Source organism: Schistocerca piceifrons, chromosome 3 (assembly GCF_021461385.2).
Source record: "Schistocerca piceifrons isolate TAMUIC-IGC-003096 chromosome 3, iqSchPice1.1, whole genome shotgun sequence".
Classification (NCBI taxonomy): domain Eukaryota; kingdom Metazoa; phylum Arthropoda; class Insecta; order Orthoptera; family Acrididae; genus Schistocerca; species Schistocerca piceifrons.
In genome coordinates, this window is record NC_060140.1 from 426,205,336 (window position 1) to 426,228,727 (window position 23,392).

The 23,392-nt window shown below is 43.2% G+C and overlaps 1 protein-coding gene across 1 annotated transcript in view; it reads left to right on the forward strand.

Annotated features, from left to right (window-relative positions):
• Positions 1-23,392, forward strand: part of LOC124788714 — a 321,758-nt gene that overhangs the window by 74,951 nt on the left and 223,415 nt on the right. Inside the window, exon 3 of the mRNA XM_047255991.1 lies at positions 11,040-11,128. Within this exon, the coding sequence (XP_047111947.1) occupies positions 11,040-11,128 (89 nt within the window). The remainder of the gene's footprint in view (positions 1-11,039; positions 11,129-23,392) is intronic.

The following is a 23,392-nucleotide window of genomic DNA, read 5'->3' on the forward strand; positions in this document are numbered from 1 at the left end:
TGAGAAAAATAGCGGTAAGCTATGGGGGAACAGGTGATATGCAATATATACAAGAACCAAGAGGTATTGATAAGAGTGGAAGACCAAATACGAAGTGCTCAGATTAAAAAGGGTGTAAGACAGTGATGTAGTCTTCCGCCCCTACTGTTCAGTATGTACATCGAAGAAGGAATGACGGAAATAAAGGAAAGGTTTAAGAGTATAATTGAAATTCAGCATGACAAGATATTAATGATAAGATTCTTTGATGACATTGCTGTCCTCGGTGAAAGTGAAGAAGAATTACGGGACATGCTAAATAAAATAAACAATCTAATGAGTACAAAACATGGACTGAGATTAAATGCAAGAAAAAGAAAGTAATGAGAAGTAGGAGAAATGAGAACAGCGAGGAACTAAACATCAGGATTTGGGATCATGAAGTAGATGAAGTTACGGAATTCTGCCGCCTAGGCAGCAAAATAATCCTTGACGGACGGAGCAAGGACAACATCAAAAGCAGACTAGCATGTATCAAAATGGGCATTGCTGTGCAACAAACATAGAATTTAATTCGAGGGATAAATTTCTGAGAATTACGTCTTGAGCACAACGTTGTATGGTTGTGAGACATGGACTGAGGGATAACCAGAACAGAAGAGAATCAAAGCATTTGAGATGTGGTGCTACTGAAGAATGTTGAAAATTAGGTGGACTGATGAGGTAAGAAACGAGGAGGTTCTAGGCAGAATCAGTGAGAACAGGAATATAAGAAAAACATTGACAAGAAGAAGGAACAGGATGGTAGGCCATTAGTTAAGATGTCTGGGAACAACTTTCATGGTATTAGAGGGATTTCTAGAGAGTAAAAACTGTAGAGGAGGACCCAGATTGGGAGACATCCAGCAAATAAGTGAGGACGTAGGTCATAAGTGCTACTCCGAGATGGGATTGGCACAGGAGGTGAAATCGTGACGGGACATTTCAAACTAATCAGAAGACTGATTAAAAAACGAGCAGCACACAGCATATTGTCCGTTTTCGTGCACACAAATATTGGCAGCAATATTTATTCTGTGTACGCCAAACGGAAAGTGTACTGTGTGCTGCTCACACCGCGTTTATTTTGTAAGGGTGACGCTGTTTTGTAGTGATGTGGCTGAATTTGCTGGTGTGCTCAAAGTCCACCTTCCATTTCATATGATTTTATATCTGATGGATTGCATATCCAGTTACTGTTAAGCGCCGGCCGCTGTGGTCTAGCGGTTCTAGGCGCTCAGTCCGGAACCGCGCGACTGCTACGGTCGTAGGTTCGAATCCTGCCTCGGGCATGGATGTGTGTGATGTCCTTAGGTTAGTTAGGTTTAAGTAGTTCTGAGTTATAGGGGACTGATGACCATAGATGTTAAGTCCCATAGTGCTCAGAGCCATTTGAACTGTTAAGTCAATTTTCCATTTTATGTGGCCTTATATCTAATGGTTTACGTGTTCAGCTATTTTTACACAATCTAATGATGCCCCAAAAGGGTGAAACGCGTCACTGATATTAAATAATTTCGTAATCAAGACCTTTTTATTCTGCACTGCCAAGGTGTAATGAAATATATTTCTCATTCACGTTGCTTCCATTTCGCTAAGTTACTAAAACCATACTACACACACAGAATTTTCATTAATCGTATTCAGTGGTCTGCAGACAGAACACCCTGCGTTTTGGTTGTTGGGACAATTACATCCTAACTGGATCTCAGATGACACAATGCCTTTACTTTGCTGTATTCTGTGGACTTGATTACGGTTCAGCCATACAGTGTGTTAGAGGTATAAGTGTAGATATTTCTATCGGTGACTGGAGACGGTGTACTGAACGACATTACATCAGTATTTACTTCATTTGCAATCTAATAATTATTGCTATCAGGAGTAGTATGTTTTTACGTTGGTTAGTACCTCCAAGTACTTCTGGCTAGCGCAAGCCGTTAATGCTTATTTTCCACTAGCCAGCAGGTCAGGTATTGAAGTGTGGACGCGTGGGCGCAGAATGGTAAGTCCTTAATGACAGTCACAATACACTTAGTTATGTAGTTACGACCGAGGTAAGTTATTATGTGGCGTTTTTGCGGGAAGACTGTTAGACGCAGTGAAAACGCAACTAACGGACGGAATTAGGTGCATATTAAGGTGCCAATGATCACAATATCTGCGCTTATGTCCCCAATACCTTGTATTATAGCGTTACACATTTAAAAGCTATTTGAGAGTAACGGTACGAGATCTTACTGTCTCTTTCTCTTCCTGTATAACTTTATTTATGTCAAGATGTGTATCGAGTTTTTGCCAATTTTCAGTTGGCATAATACAATCCTTTCTTAATCATTATTTAGTCGACGTCGTCTGAAATTGCAGCTGCCGTGAGCAAAATAACACTTCTTCAAGTACTATATCTTCACGTCTAATTTAGAATTAAGTGCACTTACTTTTATTCAGAATATTCTAACCCTCTGTTACGCATTTGTAGCCAATAAACAGACAGGCGAAGTAGTAGCAGTGTGCATCCCAGTACTCCTACAAGCGGAGCGCTGCCACAGGCAAGACATCTGTATGCGTCAATGCTCTGCGTAACACAACTAAACAGTGGCTGGCATTTCTGTTTGCCAATACTTCGCGCACAGTATTACTTTGATAATATTTAGCCACAGTGCTATTGTATTAATCCACGAATCGTCACGATGAACCGGTGGTCACTGTAATCCATCTAATTAATTTTATAGAAGAAGTATAAAGATGAATTACATTTTAAACTATGTCATGGTATATTTAGAGCCGAATTACATAGAGAGACAAAATTGCTCTGGAAGTTTTCATTTTTAGTCCAGTTCTATACTACAAAAGTTGTGACGTCCTCACAATTTTCATATACCGTTTCATTATTCATATTCTTGTAGGAATAGCCGCCTAATAATAAGTCTATGCGTACTGCGAATTGGATATAAGGTGCGCGTACTTTGTTTTTTCTACCTTGGGCACTAACTATAAAACCCCACTGCAGTCCACGTCTAGTTCTTCCTGCAGCTGGTTGCGCAATGGGACGAAGAGAAATGGCACTTTTATCCAAAGACAATAATTACACTGAAGTAAACGCGTTTTGTGTTGGTCCCTTGGGCAGTAAAAAAGGCGGAGCATGGTTCTCAATAGGATGTGTGATGACCACTGATGACAGTACATGCTCTGCAATGTGTTCCAGTTCTGGCCACAAGGTTGGTATGGATTTCTTGTGGTTGGGCTTTCAATTCCTTCACCAGCGAGCCTGATATACGCTGGATGGTCATTGCTGCATGTGACAGTGTTTCACTATGTCTCCCCAATGCATCCCGCACATGCTCGACGGATTCATGCTTGGCGAATGGGCAGGCCAGTCTGTTCGCTGAGTATCCTCTGGTTTCTCCAACTGTTCTGTTTGATGCGGTCATTCATAAAAGCGAAGTGAGAGCCGAATGCGCGTCTGAAAAGACGTACATATAGGAGAAGCAAAAGGTCACGATAACATTGACTTGTGAGTGTACCGTGCTTGAAGATTTGGAGCACGCAGCATTATATCTCACCACCCCCTTTCCCCGCCATAACATCTAGGCTAGCAGAACTATAAAGTTTGATAAAGTTTCTGGGTACGTTATACGTTCCCAGTTCTCGCCATGTGAGAGTACGTCCTGTATCGTCGAATATGATCATTTTGGTGACCCAGTTGTTATGGTGTGGGGATGCTTAATGTTTCAAGGGCGAATGGACCCTCAATTGTTTCAAACGGTACAGCCGTCAGTCAGCGTCATTGTAACAATGTACTCCTTCGCCATGTGAATCTTTTTCAGTGGTGCATTCGGTCATGAGTAAGTATGGATGAGAATAAGGGCGGACATCGAACTGCGAAGGTGGTGAAGCTTTTGGAGCGAGAGCATTTTCGCCGGAAGGACCGGGCTGCCCATTCCCCAACCTAAATCCCATCGAGCACGAGTGAGGTAAGTTGGGGGGACGTATTGCAGGGCGCCCACATGCGCCAACGAGCATACGCCATTTTCAGCTACGCTGGTGGCGGAATGGAACGCCCTACCACAAGATGTTACCAACCTTGTGGCCAGTATGAGACCACGTTTCAGACCATGCACCGTCATCCGTAGTGATCACACATGCTATTAAGAACCATGTCCCGTCTTTTGTAATGTCCAGGGGACCATCATGAATCGTGATACCTTCAGTGTAACTATTTTCTTTGAATGAAAATCTAATTTTTTTTTTTTTGCCTATTTACTTCAGACACCTCCTGTATTGTACTGTTCTGAACTACAGCGCTTCTTTAGTGTGTTTTTAAGTTTCAGTGAGTTACATGAGTTGACAGTGACAACTGATTTCCACAGTTACTTTCACGTTTTAGTTTTGTATTGCGCTTTATTTCATTGGCATAGTGTAAATTGTTTTTACAGTGCTCATTCCGTCCAGGCGCTAGCATTTTCCACCATTTTCTACAATCGTTTCGAAGTTCTCAACTGGCATCAAGGGGAATCCTTGTGATACTTTGGTGAGCGTCATCCACAGTACGTGGTTTGGGACGATATACGTCTATCTTCACCCACCCCCGCAAGATGAAGTCGCACAGTCGCACGCTGTGAGATCAGGGATCCGCGCTGTTCGTTCGTCAGGACCGTGGCGACCTGTCTCACGTCCTGAGAAATGGTCATCGAGCCGTTCTGTTACACTGACTGCAAAATGTGGCAGGGCACAGTTTTACATAAACATGAGGTCGTTGATACTGTTGTACGTCGACACAATTGACCAGCTCATCTCGGTACAGGTGTTAGTATACTGGGGTCCGAAGAAGGGACGGGTCTGTGTGTCGTTTTGATACTGTGTCGATGCGACACTGCACGGTAGACCTAATGTCATGGTGGATTTTCTCGACAGTGGGATGTGGAGAATCTTTTACCCAGGAATGTGAATTAAGACGGCTTGTAAATCCATTCACATGAGGTACAGACCTTATTACTCCACATTATGTTTGAAACTAGCTCGGGGAAGTCTAAGAACTAGCACAGCATGATTTGTACGGTGTCCATCCGACAGTCGCAGTCTTCTGCGGATATTTCTTGGTAGCACCGCAGCTTCCACGAATGAAATTCCACCTCCTTTTTAATAAAATTTCGGATTCTATACTGCGTTAGATTATTTTCACGGCCTCTCTGGAGTTCACCTTTCAGGTCATCGGGATGAATTGTTCATTTTTTTCTTGATGTCGATTACTAGGCAGCTTCTCACAACGTTCATCCCGGATGTCGTAGTCATCAGTTTTAGACGCCAAGTCCTAATGATCTTTGGATGCACAACCCAACACCATCTCTCTGCATCACAGAACGATCTCCCCAAAAGTATCAGGAGACTTGTTAGCTGAAATTAATATGAGGTGCGTTCACTCTTCGCATTTATGGTGGCTTCAACTCTCCTACGAATGCTTTCAAAGACGTGTCTTTATATGTGTGGAGCAATGGCAGCCCATTCTTCGTCAAGAGCCAAAGCCAGAGAAAGTAGTGATGTTGGACGCAGGGACTGGAGTGGAGTCGACGTTCTGACTCAGCCCAAAGGTATTTCATTGGTTTCAGGCCGGGACTCTGGACAGTCCAGTCCATTTCGGGAATTTCATTATTCAAAAATCATTGTTTTACAATTGCTGCTTTATGATGCAGTGCATTATGCCGCTCATACATTAATCATCTCCGAACTTTGCTTCTACTGTACGCGACATACATAGCTGTAAAATGTGTCTGTATCCTTCCAAATTAACGTTTTCTTGAGGCCAATGAGTTAACTGTCCATAGCCCCCCCCTCCCCCCCCCCCCCACGGGAATGGGGCCCGTCCACACCCTGGTGACCAAACCATAAGTTCTACTGTCACCTCCGTATAACACGTTAGTTTTCAAATCGTGAGTCACAGGATGCGGCCTGTGATGTTGTCCATGCGTCTGGGTATGATTTCTCATTGAGATGGTCCGTCAGGAGACAGAAAGTGGACGAAAGCGATCGAAGGGTAGCGGTTTGTAATGGCAGAGGGAAAAAGTGACAAGGCAAGCGCCAAGGGAAAAAAACCTCTGCGACAGTAGGACGGGTAGTAAGGGCTGTAGCGGACTGCTAACTGCGACAGTGCATGCAAAGTGTGGTTATGTTAGTGCGAGGTATCGTGCACGGTTAGCTTTGTCGTTGTGGGTGCTCGTTGTAGGGCCTGCTGCAGCTGCTGCGTCCCTGTAACTATTCAAGGTCGTCATATATTAATGGGTGATCGGTCATAGATCAGCTCACAGTGTAGGGGGTGTGTGGCTGGTTTGCGTGCTGTTTACAGTATGGTTCTCCCTTCGATTGCCTGTTTTTCGGCGGGCCGAGCATCTGGGGTTGCCAGTAGTAGCTGTGTTGTAGGGGCCAGTCAGTACTGTCGTGTTAGCGTGCTATGGACCATAGATGGTAGTTTCTTGTTAATAGTGTCTTTGGTCTATTATGTTTCCATCTATGGTTGTGGTCGTAGTTACCCAGAGAAATGATAAACGGGTTACGCGAGTGTATCGTGTTTCTGTACAGTCGTGTGGAGAGTTTTTGGAATACCTGCAAGATGGTATCTAGCCGACATTCCCGGTGAAGATCCGCGGTGCGTGTTCTCGCGGTAGCGTTCTCGTTCCCAAGCGCGGGGTCCCGGGTACGATTCCTCGCGGATTCAGGGATTTTCACCTGCCCCGAGATGACTGGGTGTTGTTGTGTCGTCTTCGTCATCATCATTCATAGCCATTACGGTCAGAGGAAGGCAACGGCAAACCACCTCCATTAGGACCTTGTCTTGTACGACGGTGCGGGTCTCCCGCATCGTTCCCCTACGCTCTGTCAAGAATCATGGGATTTCATTTCCATTCCATTCCAATGAGTTGACTACACCATAACAGCGGAAAGTACCCGGTACCCTAACATCACCTACTCCAAATTTCGTTGCTGATATTAAAAATAATGGTAGGTAACATTTTCCGGGCATTCATCAAACCCAAAACCTTCAGGCGAGCTGCCACAGGTACATCACTCCAAATCAATCATTTCCAGTCATCAACAACCCAGTGCGTCGCTCTTACCATCGATCGATTAGCATTGACTACAGAAATGTTTGACTTATGAGGAGCTGACTGGCCACTGTACCCCAGTGTTTTTAAGTTCCTACGCACATACACTGTGCTAGTTAGACTGCTGGAACTAACGAACGATTTCTTTCCCAGATTTTTCAGCTACTCTCAGCATTGCCCCATGGTCCCTGTCCGCCAGAATATGAGGTCTGCGTGGTCTTGGTTTTGCTGTGGCTGTTCCTTCGTGTTTCCACTTCACAGTCACATCACCAATAGTCGAATTGCCCAGCTTTCATTTGTCACCAATGAATTCTTTCATTGCCCGAATGCCGCAGAGATAGAAATTTCTCCTTTCTGAAGCTTTCAAAGGGTCGAAATGTCCCTGGTGGATTTGTTACTCTCCTGACATTCGGCGACTAATGTATGTTCGAAGTCACCGAGCCTTCCTGGCCGACCCATCCGGCTGTTATCGTTTATCTACTGCCAAGACAATACTCCCCACCTCCTTTCATATTGGCAGGAGCGCCTCCCATGACATCTCGTGGTCAGTTCCTCACTAGACAGAGTGTCTGGATACTTTTGATCAGATAGAGTACTTCTATCTTTCCAGCCCAACGTCATCCTCTTACTCCCAGACCCATTTGTGATTTCCTCTCGTGTCTCCACCATTCCTTTCTTTTCACCCAAAGAGCCTATAGTACTAGTTCATATCGAGAGAGTTCCTGAATGTGTGACCGTCGCCTTCCGAGTTAGATAGAAATTCATAAAAGTAATGATTTTTATCGTATTTTAAACCTGTTGTATTACTTTTTAACTTAAAAACATCATGTGTTATAACGGACGTACACTCTTCCATACATAAATGGTTTTACGGTGCGTGTACCTAATGTTCCTTATTTTAAGGCATCAATCCGAAAAACAGTGCTAAGAAAGAATGCAGATAGTTACGACGTGATCGCTCCCGCACGGATATTTATCGAGCACAACAACCATCGAATTGAAATTTTGTAATAGATTAAATGAGTTACTGTAGCCAGCAATATACGAGAATAAATGAGAATAGGTAAGTGAAACAGTATCAAATTTAGATTGCAGATAACTAATTATGGTCATCAGCCCAAAAACGAACAAAAGATAAAATTGTTTAGTGACTGAATTGACACTCAAATTACGTAATAATTATAAATGTAAAGGAAGGCAATAGGGGAACAGAATTGCACACGCGTGAGTTTAATTTAATAGCCACGCGTATCGTGAACAGTATTAAATTCATTCGAAATGTATTGAAATTACTTGCTGTTAATTAAAACTTATAATAGTTACTAACTATTAACACGTCCCACGAAATGTACTGCATTATCCACTGTAAACCTACATGTTGTCAGGTTCAGTGAAACAAATACTGAAGACAAGCCAATGCGTCATAAAAAACTAACTCATTAATAACAAGAACTTTGGCAATGCCAGTCTTACGAAAACCAACAGCACCTGATGTAATAGCAAAATGTACAACATAAAATTATGAATCACTTTATTTGAAATAGCATCAGCACTTTTCTGTGAAAGAACTTTTACTTTTCTGATTGGGTACAGTAAAGGCGGTACAACACACAAAAAGCTTTAATTACTACTGAAACTGATTTCATGAATAACTTGATTTAATTAATTTAAAAATTTAATTGCTTTTATCTTCACTTAATTATCTCTTTCACTTGTGACTGTCTTGGTATTCATTACGAAATTTTAAGGACACTGCTGATGGTTAATGACAAACGAAATAATCCGTATCACTTACAAGGTTTATGGTATAATGAAATATACACTACAATTTTCAAATAATGAAACTACTACGCTGGCAAGCCGACTACGTAACTAAGACGCTATATTTCTACATCTTGGTCTTACTTTGTGGCGAGCTGCTGGTGGGACGACGTCATACATTTTCTAATGTCCGTTATTGACACCAGGCTATTCTTTAACAATGAGCAGCTGTTAATAATATTCGGCCACATTAAACTCTTCCTCATGTAACGATTCTTCATACATACCTTGTCTATACGTAGATATATGGTCTCCCACATTTCCACAATGCGTTGCTATGCTTATGACACCATTTCGAAGACAATCACAATCATGCATTAGAGCCCCCAACCTTACGTCCGTACTTCAGCACACAAGAAGAGTAACTCTCTCTTTCCATTCTCTGCCTGATATTGTGCCTGCGGGTGCACGCGCTCAACGATATTATTGTCAACATGGGCATTAATTTTTTGGATTCCAAACATTACGGAATTCCTTGACTTTGCCAGCATTTCTTCTATAAAGTTTTTACAGTATGATTTTTCAATATTTTTCCATAGTTGTATTACAAGTTTTGAACAGTGAAGGCTGTAACAATTAATCAAAAATATATATATATATATACAGTGTGTTGGGGTGGAAGTGCAGATATTTCTGTTCTTCATCCATCACGGAGCGAAGTGGCGCAGTGTTTAGCTCACGGGACTCGCATTCGGAACGACGACGGTTCAAACTCGCGTCCGGTCATCCTGATTTAGATTTTCCGTGGTTTCCCTAAATCTCTCCAGGGAATTTCCGGGATGGTTCCCTTGAAAGGGCACGACCGACTTCCTTCCCCATCCTTCCCTTATCCGAAATGACGGATGACATCGCTGTTTGGTCCCCTATCTCAAATCAACAAACCAACCGACCTCATCCATCCTACAGCCAGGATCTCGCACCTTGTGACTTCCATCTCTTTGGCCTAATGAAAGATGCTGTCCGTGGGAAGCACCACATGGATGATGTGGAGGTTGTTGATGCAGCAAGACATTGGCTGTGACGTCGAAGAACTAGACTGGTTCCTTGCGATCATACAAGCCCTCCGAGTAAGGTGGTGTAACGCCATTGCATTGAACGGAGATTACGTATACAAATATGGTTATGCAACCAAATGAGTGGGGAATAAAATGTACTGGAATACCGAATGAAACCTAGCTGCTTTCATAAAAAAAGTGTTGTATTACTTATTGAACACTCTCTGACATTCGTGTTTATTAAAGGGCGTAGGACGTCAAACGGTCCGACTTGGAGCAGGAGAGGCACCACAGGACATTTTAATTCCCAGTGCCTATACTTTTACAAGTAAATTCATAAAGTTTTGTCAGCACGACCAGGAAGGATTCAAGATTCACACTCATAACAGTGGAAGTTCAAAAACATAGCAAAATAATTTTTTTTAGATATGAAATTTCATCATTTTTTCACTTACTGTTGGCTGCATTTGTTGCTATAGGTACATTTTTCTTCACAAGTAAGAGAGATCCTCTGAAGAATTTTGCACAGCATACAAACCATACTTACAGGTTTATGAAACTCTAGAGTTTTCCAAGTGTATTAAAACCTGTGGTAAAAATTGAGATAATTAACTACAAAATTTGATTTTTTTCTAAAAGTAAAGTTTAAAACGTAACAGCCCATTCATTTTTTCATAAGTTAAATAGATTCTAGAGTTTCAGACACCTGTAAGTATGGTTTGTATGCTGTGCAAAATTCATCGAACAGTATCTCTTACTTATGAAGAAAAGTGTACCTATAGCAACAAATGCAGCCAATACTAAATGAAAAAATGATGAAATTTCACACGTAAAAAAATTTATTTTGTTATGTTTTTGAACTTCCGCTGCTATGACTGTGAATCCTGAATCCCTCCTGGTCATTCTGACAAAGTTTTATGAATTTACTTCTAAAAGTATAGACAGTGGAAATTAAAATGGCCTGTGGTGCCTCTCCTGCTCTAAGTCGACCCGTTTGACGTCCTACCCCCCCCTTTAAGTTATTACATATTTACAGTAGGCAAGTAGTTTCCATCTACCCTGTGTATTGTATACGACAAGTGGGTATGAGCTTGCGAGTGGTTCGCAGGTGGCGGCAGCGGGCTGGCGCCGCCGCGGTCCCCGGAGCTGCGCCGCCACTCCGACGTGTCGCCCGCGTCGCTCAAGGAGCTGGAGAAGGTGGCGGGCGAGCGGCGCGAGGAGCTGCGCTGGGAGCGAGAGCTGGAGTGGCGCCAGCACCGCGTGGGCGGCGCGCCGCCCCCGCAACCCGGCGGCCAGCCAGGACACTCGCCGCAGGTCGAGCGCCGGCCCTTCCCCTCGCCCGCCAAGCAGGTCGGGCCAGGTCAGTACCCTTCCACCACCACCACCACTGAAACACTGACTTGGTCACATTCACCTCAAGCTGTACGACGGGTACGTGTAGAGTTTTAATTGGCACCCAGAAAAAAAAACTAGTTTTTTATCAATTTGTCAACATTAAAGTCTTCACGCCACAGTACCGTACCAAACCTCCACAGGAGAAGAAACAATAGCATGGCAGATCTTCGCTTTACCGTTGGGCTGCGTCGTTTTGTTTCGGATCCTCCAGCGGCTTGCTACGGTAGTGTGGCATCGAAGATTTCACTGTGTATTAGTACTAAAGATACGTACCCACAAACAAACAAATATTTCTTACGTAACTTTATATTTTCTGGGTGGCAAATAAAACTTTTTGAGCCACATGCCCAGGTTTGCTCGTCGCCAGAGTTTACATCCTGGCATGCACACAGATTGTTACACATACAGTGTGTTCCATTTATCCTGATCACACCAAGTAATTCTTTCTCCATGTTACGCAAGAACTGAGTGGACATGCATCGAACACTACTGTTGTGACATGAATGACGTTATGCCTAAATCAGATAGAGAGAAGCATTTTTCTTTGCACAAACAACAATCCACATTTATAATCAGCAACAGATATGGCTGGAGCCACCAGCTTAACACAGCCAGCTTGACTTCGGCCAGCAACACCAACGCTACGGTGAATCACGACCAGAGCCTTTCCGGGTAACAAACATGCCACGCAGCCCTTCTACGCTACCAGGTTTCACAGTACTGAGCAGGTGACCATTAGCATACTGGATCACCCAACGGTAGGCGCCACCACTGACGAACATTTCCAGTCAGGGCTCCAGCGGGGTGGATTCCGCCGATAGTGTCTCCAGGTTTCCAAGTGATGGCGGAAGAGAGAAAGCGTTGTCACTCCATGGCAGACGGCATGCAGCTTCTTTTAGGAGGCGCCACGGTCGACAGCGCCAACGTCAGAGGTGTACGCCATAGTTCAGATGCATCGGAACAGTGGCGACTTATGTGTTGGCACACTCCAGAAGCAAAATTTTTAAGAAATCAAGCAAATGTTGTTTAGCTACTGTGAGTATATAAACCAGTGTTATTCCCTTTCATGTAACTTCGTTCATTACGAAAATATATAGAGGAAAACATCTTCTTTAAATAGCACTCTTCTGTTTTCTTTAATTCAGTAATCGACTTTTTTCCTCAAGACCTGTTCAGAAATGTATCACCCTTTACCATTCAAGTAAACATGATGTTATTAAAAACACAACACTGAAAAGACTTCAGCTACCCTGTACTATACGACATAATAAGCAATGCAGCTGATCGCACTTGCATGTTCCTAAGAGTTCTTAATACAATGCAGGAGTTTCGGCATAACTTTCGAGGGAAACTGTACAGTTAGTTATCTACACATATAACTACCATTATATGTATTATGGAAAAAGGGTGTCATACAATAAAGTTCAATTCATATACCACACACAGAGAGGAAAATACCCAAGAAAGATATGATTGAGTGAGGTACAAGAAAGAGGGGAAATTGTAATAAAATAGGATCAGCTGCGCGGTAGGTCAAATTAAATGACTTGGTTACGCCGACCTCAATTACTATGCAACATGAATAAATCGCAAGCGCTAAAAAGTAATTCACAGCCTAAAAATTGCGTATTGCCGACAATACAGCTTGTGACAAAATATCTATAGGCACAATTTCAGGAAACGTTCCTCACACGTAAAGGAAGAAAATTCATTGTATAGAAACTGGTTCGGAAATACTTCATTTGCATGTTATCATTCAGTTTCCACAACTCTTCAACGCATTAATCGTAGGAAACACACACGAAAAGGACGTATGAGCACATTATGGATCACATCCCTGCATTAAATGTTCAGATTGATCTCCGTTAGTAAGGATACATTGATGAACCTCCCGTCTCATTGAATTACTAACTCGCTGAAGCATCCCTGAAGAGAAGCATAATGTTTCACAGCCTTCCACAATACGAGCACGAAGAATCTGTGGATATTGTACCGGCATTCCATGCACAATAGCTTTAAAGTGCATCCACAAATTGGCAAATAATATTCTAATGGATACAGATACGAAATGCATGACGGCTGTGGGCTAGTCCATCTCCACCTTTTCATTTGTCACTGCATCTGTTAGACGTCTACGAAAGTTACCACTGAAATGAGGAGGAGCTCCATCGTGCATGAAGTACATCCTTCGTCGCACTCGTAAAGGCACTTATTCTGGCACAAAAGAAACAATATTTTCTAAGAAAGCATAGTACGTTGCACCGTTAGAAACGGGTGGAACAACGCGAGTCTCTAAGAAAAGAACACCAACAATGCCAGCCCAAACGTTGACATAAAACCTTTATCAGTGACTTTATTACGCAATATCATGACAGTTTACGACAGTGCATAATAAAGAATATGAGTGGACCCAAAACTGAACCTTGAGAGATTCCATCCGTAATTTCTCCCTTGTCACCAATAGTTTTCCTACTTCCAGCATTGATTGAATTATTTAGCGAACCTTTTGCACTCAATTAAATATGATTGAAAGCAGTTGTGTATCCCATGATTAATGTGATCACGAAGAGGCGAGTAAAATGAGCTTCAACATGGAAAAAGCGTTTCTGGACCAGTGTCCACATAATATATTTTCTTTTTCTGTCAGGGACGTGTCGTGGAAGTTTGGCCATACCAATTTGCTACATCCTGTATATACTGACAATTTTTTCTGGAAACTTTTGTGACACACAAGTTGCAGCCGCATGTGCATTACAGGCCTCTGTTGCCCAGAAATGTTTGCTGCAGTACAATTACGCGCCAGAAGTATTTACGCATGGCTCCACCACTGCTACATAACGGACGAACGCAAGCTAGTGGAGACGATTGTGGATCTCCTTTTACATCTCACAACAAATAAAGAAACAATAAGAGAAATAGGGCTTCGTGAATGCGGTTCTTTATTATTTTTAAGTAAACGGAATGCTTTAGAAAATTCAACTCGAGAATTGATGTTCCATACATACCTTTCCCAGAATCTTACTAGAATGTCGAAACCCGATTTTGAATATCTCGTAAAAGCAACTAATTGGAGAACTGCTAAAATGATACAAATATGAGACACTGTTCAAATGGTTCAAATGGCTCTGAGCACTGCTGGACTTAAGGTCTGAGGTCATCAGTTCCCTAGAACTTAGAACTACTTAAACGCAACTAACGTAATGTCAGCACACACACCCAAGCGTGAGGCAGGATTCGAACTTGCAACCGTAGCGGTCGCGAGGTTCTAGACTGAAGCGCCTAGAGCCGCACGGCCACAACGGCCGGCTGAGACACTATATACAAGCTATAACCCAACTGGTGACCATCCTTCCGTTTCTAGTTACTGGTGATTCGTACAAAAGTTTACCTAACGCACTTCTTTAAATTGAACTGTTCATCAAAAAGGCTCTTGGTACAGAGGTTGGACGAAACTATCTGAACACAGCCAAAAATGCATGATCGAATATAAATGCAGGTGTCTAGCCAAGCCTGCAAGTTGAGCTATTGTATTTGACCGCAAGCGGCACCCTGTGCAATGTCCTCTATACGTTGCCGTTGCTGCCAGAATAGTGTTCTTTGTAGATGTAAGTGCACTACGTCGGAGCTAAGTGAATTCGAAAATGGGGAAACTGTTGACGCTCATATGGTGGGTGCTTCTTTTACCAAGTTACCGGAAGTGTTTGATATTTCAAGAGGTACATATCCAAGATTCGTACCACAGACAGATAAAACGGAAAAAAATATCACCCGATGAATCACAACGCAGTCGAAAGGATGTGGTGAGTCATAGTTCAAAAATGGTTCAAATGGCTGTGAGCACTATGGGACGTAACATCTGTGGTCATCAGTCCCCTAGAACTAAGAACTACCTAAAACTAACTAACCTAAGGACATCACACTCATCCATGCCCGAGGCAGGATTCGAACCTGTGACCGTAGCAGTCGCGCGGTTCCGGACTGCGCGCCTAGAACCTCTCGGCCACACCGGCCGGCTGGTGAGTCATAGTGACTGGCGGTCATTGAAGAGGAGTGTGACAAGAAAACAGGGTGTGGCTGCAAACGTCACTGCAGAACTAAATGTCGCGCTAGCCAACCCTCTAAGCATCGAAACAAGTAGGAAATTGTAGGGCGAACTGAAATCCCAAAACTACTACTCATCAATGATGTAAACGCCAGTAAGAGGAAAACTTAATGAGGAAGACATAAAACCAGCAATAAGGAATACGGGGAGAAACTCATTTGGTCGGATGAGTCTAGTTTTACACTGCTTCCATCTTCTGGTCAAAAGTACGTCCCAAGAAGGAAGGATGACGAAGGTTAGGTGTTGATTTGGACACCGGTGTCGTGGTATTTCATGGGCACTTTGCGCACTCGACAAGGTCGCTTTACCGTCAAGGATTATATGACCATTTTGGTGAAGAGGTCAACGCATGGTACCCACCCCAGTGGTGACGCTGCGTACCAACATGACGGAGCTCCTGTTCGTACAACTGGCATCATCCAGGACTGGGTTTCGGAGAGCGTGGATGAATTGTTGCATTCCCCCTGGCCACTCTGGAGAGAAGAGTGCGTGACCATCTTCCACGTCCATTATCATTACCTGAACTTCCCACTGGTTTGGAGGAATAATGTTATAAGATTACCTTGGAACTGTACACGACCTGTATTTGTCAATTCCGAGACGAACGGGAGCTGTTTCGAATACCAACGGTTTCCTTCACCGTATTAGGAGTGGTACCGTGTTGTGATTTTGGTTGTTTCACATTTTTGTCCATCCCCCGTACCATAAATGTACATTGTTACGGTACACATGTTGAAGGATTTCATGACGGTAAGTTATAAATAATAATGCAGATTTTTATTTATATTTTATTTTTATTCATCAGTACCAATCGCTGTTCACACCACCTATTCCTGCGTCAGGCCTGTCTTGAGAGATAATATCGGTCTCATGGCGTCAAATGCAATCTATGTGGTTGAAGTGTCACCTGCGCTTCCACTGTTACCACAGAACTGTTTTGCCTCTCATTTGGCAAAGATGAGAGAACTCTGGAATTTTTTTATGCTTCATCAAGTTTGGCGTTTCCCCCCGGTAGCTGAGTGGTCAGCGCGACAGAATGTCAATCCTTAGGTCCCGGGTTCGATTCCCGGATGGGTCGGAGATTTTCTTAGCTCAGGAACTGGGTGTTGTGTTGTCCAAATCATCATCATTTCATCCCCATCGACGTGCAAGTCGCCGAAGTGGCGTCAGATTGAAAGACTTGCACCCGCAGAACGATCTACCCGACGGGAGGCCCTGGTCACACGACATTTACATTTATTTATCAAGTGTGATTCCGACGTGATCGGCAACAACTTGCCAACTATCCTTTCTCAGAATGTGGTCTTAGTATACATTAATTTCGACGTCCCATAGCTCTTGTAAACGCACCTTAACAAACAGGTTTACTTTATGCAAGAACAACGAAAGTTGCTACTTAAGATTTTGAAATATTTAATGATAAAATGCAACAATTTTGAAACACACGGTACACAATAGTTACAGGAGTTATTAAATCAATCAAAGTACATTCCCTCAAGGTTGCGTTTCCTTACAGATTTAGTCTCACAATCCAGTATCCCATTATTCTCACTAATGACAATAGAAAAGTGACTGTACCAGTTATTTTCGGAAACACATTGGAAGAAGCTTCACAGAAAAATTCATAAACGACACCAGAATATAAAACACCAGACGGACGACAGGACAATTTCCAAACACATTCAATTACATAATGAGATTAAAGTTAGTCAGAATAGCAACATTATCGAACACTACTGTTAACACTTGGTCACTGATTATTGATGTTCCTTTTTCTGGAATCAGTGATATAGTTAACTACATTTATTTTTGAGTTACTCCGAATGTCAAAGCTACTTCAAACCGAAGAAACCATCATCATCGCAGTTAACCGTTTATTGATTTTGATACATTTCATTTCTTCAATCATTAACGCTCGAGTTTCAGCAAAGGAAATAAGTAGCTTATTCCTAATGCCAGAAGCTTAGAGCAACGACAAGGTCGAGGAGCAAAAACACTGAATGAAAACAGGGACTATCAAAAATATTCGTCTGATTTCAAAGGGCCATTTCCTAAGACAGAAACTTGGAGTGGATTTTAACTTGCGCCTAGGGCTTCGAAGTTTTTGTTTTCAACAGAACCTCCGGTTTTACAAGGGTTATCTTTCACATGCAGACACATACGAGCTTGAGGTTAGTGTAACAGTTACCTTTAGTTTCAAAGAACTCAGTTACTTTCCACAAATGTTCAACGACCTATCCACCGGCCACACGATAAACCATAGTTCAGACTAGTTCCAAAATTCACGAGCGCGGTTAAAGTTACTGCATTCATTGTGTTTGTCAGGCGGCCTCGAAGTTTCTCAGAGTCATTACATATCATGAGATCAGGTAGCCCAGGAGACAAATGAAAGAGTGGTGGTGCCATTGTCAAGTGCTTTAAACAGTCAGAATTGCAGTGCCTTACTGTTCATCTAATCGGCGCTGCACAGTTGAACGTTGCAGCTGTTAAAACGCAGAACGAAAACAGATTTTTCTGCTTTGTTATCGGCACCTCAACTTGGCTCTCATGGGTAATAAACGAGAGGGCGAGCCAGCTTCCTCATAAAAAACCGTACCGGAAGCACTTGAAATGGCGACTTGTAACATGTGCCAAGGTAATCATTTGGTTTCATTGCGTAAGTATCCGCACCCTGTAGCTGAGGGGTCAGCGCGACAGAATGTCAATCCTAAGGGCCCGGGCTCGATTCCCGGCTGCGTCAGAGATTTTTCTCCGCTCAGGGACTGGGTGTTGTATAGTCCTAATCATTATCATTTCATCCCCATCGACGCGCAAGTAGCCAAAGTAGCGTCAAATCAAAAGACTTGCACCCGACGAACGGTTTAGCCGACGGGAGGGCCTAGTCATACGTCATTTACATTTATTTATTGCGTGAGTGAAAACGTAACCCAAGTTTCTACCTTTATTCGTGCAGAAGATAAATGTTGTGTACTGGTGTGCAAAACTAAAGAACGAAAGTAACTTTCCCTTGATATGTCACTGAGAAGTAACATAGCTTTAGAAAGCTTCAATCATACATAGAAAGAACTGCTGTAGTATACTACAATACAGTACAGTACAGTACAGAAGGCAACTGCGTGAAATGTACTATAACACGATCCGAAATGAGACGGCAATCGCACTGAATTCACCGCAATTCATGATGGTTCCCTGGACATTACAAAAGCCGGGACAAGGTGCTTAATAGAGTGTAAGATCACCGTAGACGGCAACGTGCTCAAATAACGGCCACATGGTAGGAGTGGAGTTCATGTGGGAGGGCGTTCCACTCCTCCAGCAGCGTGGTTAACTGCTGGATGGTCTTTGGAGCATGTGGAGGTGGTGTGATATGTCTCCACTCCGCATCCCACACATTATCGATGGGGAACGGGTAGGCCAATCCTCTTGCCAAATATTCCCTCTTTCCAAGAGTTCCTACACCTGCGAAGTTCCATGTGATCGCACGTTGTCGCCCACAAAAATGAAGTCACGGCCAGAAGGCGGACGTACCTTCATATGGCGAGAGATTGGAGCACTTAATGCTCTCGGAAGTGTTGTCGAACATGATGGTTCTTGTGACCCAGGTCTTGTAGTGTGGGGAAACATAATGTTGTATAGGCGTACTGACCTCCAGATCAGTACACTTAGTGGCCAATGTTATTGTAACACTGTACTATTTCCCTACGTGCATTCTGCCCTGATTTCACTCTTAAGGATGACAGTGTTAGATGGCATCGAACTGCACAGTTGCAGCAGCTCTTGGAAGGACAGGATATTCGACGACTTCAGTCACATGGTGCACATGTGGATGCACTAGAAACACTTATTACAACACGTCCATATTTACCGAACCCATCGAGCAGTGTCCGCCCCTGGTAGCTAACTGGTCAGCGAGACAGAATGTCATACCTGACGTCCCGGGTTCGATTACCAGCTGCGTCGGAGATTTTCTCCGCTCGGGGACTGGGTATTGTGTTGTCCTTATCATCATCATTTCATCCCCATCGACAGGCAGGTCGCCGAAGTGGCGTCAACTTGAAAGGCTTGCACCAGGCGAACGATCTACCCGACGGGAGGACCCAGCCATACGGCATTTCCATTTCCATCGAGCAGTTGTCAGTTGTGCTAATGAAGGAATGGAACTTTGAGCACGTTGCAAAGCATACATTCCCGTCGGTGATGGACAGACACCCTATTAAGAACCATGTCCCGCCTTTTGTAATTTGCAGAGGACCATCATAAATGGCGGTGACTTCAGAGTAATTATTATCTTTAAATAAAACTTCGTCCCTGTTTGTCTCATTGTGTATGTCCTTCAGTTACCTACTGTACTGTACAGTAACAGTTCTATATACGTATGGTTCGAGTTGCATCAACTATGTTACTTGGCAATGGCAGATCATGCGAAAGTTACTTCATCCTTAAATTTTACACATCATTGTGGACACTGGCTTACGAAAAAGGATGATTTTTTTGAAACATTCTGCATAAAAGCACTGGGTATGCATTACTTTATATTCAGAAATAATTGGATCTGAATGTACAGCTATTCGACACAGCTAATACGTCAGGGCCTACGTCCACTGTGACGTATTATCAGTACCCACACTCTATTTGCGAGCAGCTAAGTAATACACTTTTGTGGAGTCTAACTGTGATATATTTAGATCAATAAGGAAATTCCTTATTTATTATTACCAACCCACAAATATTCACTCATGATATTCGAATCAGCTCCCAGAGAAGAATCTTCGGTTTAGACGATGTCTGAGGAAATTTCCTAACGTATCCCAACTTCGATTAATCATAAACCTTAGCTGCCTTCACGTTAGCCACAATATATCGCGACCGTCAATTCCGTCCTCTGGTTAGGTTGTGAGCGACACTGAACTTCAGAGAGCACCTAAATACAGCTAAAATCCTTACTTCAGAGATAGTACAAACATCACTGCCAACTCTCTGTCGAAGTTTCTGGATGAATTTTTCGTTATCGTCGTTTCTGTCACCAGTCTGATTCAGCGATGCACCTATGACAGCGCGATATTGCGTATTTACAAACTCATGCGAAACGTCATTCGTACATCATTATAATTCTAATTATAGTTTTGATAAGTGGATATTAAAACTGCATCTCCTTATTGTTCAAAAATGTTCCAATGTGTGTGAAATCTTATGGGACTTAACTGCTAAGGTCATCAGTCCCTAAGCTTACACACTACTTAACCTAAATTATCCTAAGGACAAATACACACACCCATGCCTGATGGAGGAATCGAACCTCCGAGGGGATCAGCCGCACAGTCCCTGGCTGCAGCGCCCTAAACCGTTCGGCTAGTCCCGCGCGGCTCCTTCTTGTTCCTTGAGTTCATAGGTTAGTAGTAGTTCACAACAATAGGTCAAAAGTAGCTGCTGAAAAATGAAGGAGTGTAACGTTGCTATTAGACTATATAGAGTTGACATACTTGAAAAGATAAAAACTATATAAGGAGTCCTGTATAAAAATAAAAGCAATATGATAAAAGCATAATCAGAATGAGACTATGTTACTTCTTCTAGAGGATCTAATGAAATACCTTTAGGGGCGTTATGAGATATCTTTACATTGAGTACTCTGTAGCACCTGTTGTCCAAGTAAGGATTTACTACATTCAACTCCAGTACTATGTTCCTTAAAGTGAACACTGGAATTACGGCATGTCTGCTATTTACTGTGTACGACATATACCGCACAGAACTTGGTAAACATCAAAGCAGTAAAATCTGTTACAATGATTGCCTGCTATACATTCGTTTCCTCTGAAGGGAATCAATTACTGGTGACGTAATTTGCGTTAATGTTTTTATTTCTCAATGATCTAACATTTTAACTGATACATGACCCATTTAAAAAAAAAAAAAAAAATCCTTTATTCATAACATCATATTACATTATTCATATAACCCACTACCTAACTACATTAGTGGGTCTTACAAATGATACGATTAATGCAGCTTTTTCTACACTACAGGTACTTCTATTGTTTTACTCTAATCTAACCGCTATGGGATTCTAAGCTACTTAATCTAAGTCTACATTCTACCTGCAGCGTTACAGGTGTGCCAGTGCTACTATAAACCTACTGGTGTTGGCCACGGCCCACTGAGCTAATCCCAGTGGGCGTGCCCCTGGCACTGGGCTGGCCTTAAGTTGGTGTCGCTGCAGTCTACTCTAGGTATTATTCTATCTTCTACATCTAATCTAACCTAACTACATGTCTCAATTGGTGTGCGGTCAAATCCGGTGTTTTGTACCCCCCTCCCTCCTGGTCCAAGGTAAGGCGGATTCCAGCCGTATGACGGCTGGCCAGGTCCCCACTTGGCGGTACAGGAAGGGTGTACGAGTCTAATTCGGTGGAAGTGTTAGTCCTTCACTGGTGGTTGTCCCTAAGAAAGTTCTTAATTACTTTCTTTGATATCACATCAGTGAGAGTATTTAAGATGTTAAAAGTGCTTTCGCTTCTTAATATGTGGTACGTGTCCTTGTTTGGTAGCTGTTGTCGTAGATCATGGGCCACATCATCGAAGAGGTGGCACTCATACACCACATGTTCTGGGGTACCTTGCACAGCACCACAGTCGCACGCTGGTGTAGCCTGTTTCCCAAACCGACATAGATATGTCGGGTATGGTCCATGTCCAGTAAGAAAGTGCAGCATTCCTCTTGTGGGTGTGAAAAATGTAAATTTTAACCTTTCCTCGATATCTGGTAGCAGTTCATAAGTTCTGCGTCCCGTTTCCTCACTACTCCATTGATTCTGCCAAAGTTCAATTCCCCTCTTTTTGATAGCATACCTGTCCCCCGCGTAGACCCCAAGTATTTCCCTGATTTTATCCCTGTTTTCCTTCTTCACCCAGTACCAGGCGGCTTGCTCCCTGATTTTTATGTCTAATGGACAAATCCCCATTAGTACTAATAGCGCTCCTCCTGGTGTAGTTCTGTAAGCCCCTGCTGAACGTAGAAGCATGTTCCGCTGACTCTTCTTACGGCCATGGCAGGCATGACCCTCGTGAGTCTGTGTGCCCAGACTCCTGATCCGTATCCTACTATGGAGGTCAGAATACTATTGTGATATAGTTTTATTAAATTTGGTGGCAGGTGGAATCGCTTGTGACCTATTCCAATGAGGTTATTTAGTAAGACCAGTGACTTTTGGGATACGGTGTCAATATGTGATGCAAAGTTCCACCTCTCATCGATGATTACACCCAGATATCGGGCCTCACGGCGCCGAAGAACTGGCATGCCGTTGATTCTAACTGTGGGATTTCTGACCAATTGGCCTTTGAGAAGCAAGTATGTTGATTTGTTGGGCGCAATAGTCATTTTACTTCTTTGGCACCACGATGTAAGTACAGTTACGGCTCTCTCCACTTTCGGTTCTAGATCCTCACGGCTACGGCCGCCGACCAGCAAGAGGAGGTCGTCTGCGTATGCTATGACCTCTAGCACATCGTCACAGTTCTTTAGATCCTCAAGTAGAGGCTCCATATTTATGTCCCAAAAGAGAGGTCCAAGGACAGAGCCCTGAGGACATCCTTTGGTCACAATCTTCCTGACCGTGCCGCTAGGGGCCGATAGCGAGACCTCCCTGTCTACACAATAGCTCCTCAGACAGCCGTATAGTAGCCCTGGACAGTTCTTTTCCAGCAGGCGGGAAAAGAGTGAGGGCCACCACAGGTTGTCGAAGGCGCCACTGATGTCTACCATGATGCCGACAACATACTTGTGCGGGGCAGAGCCACAGACCTCGGCAGCCAGGGCGATTGCGTCAGACGCAGAGCACCCAGACCGAAAACCGAATTGTCTGTCGCTCATCCCACACAGCATGCGGTGTGCTGTCAGTCTGTGTGCTAGTAGCCTCTCAAAAAGTTTGCCCAGTACATCTAGCAAGCAGATAGGTCTATAA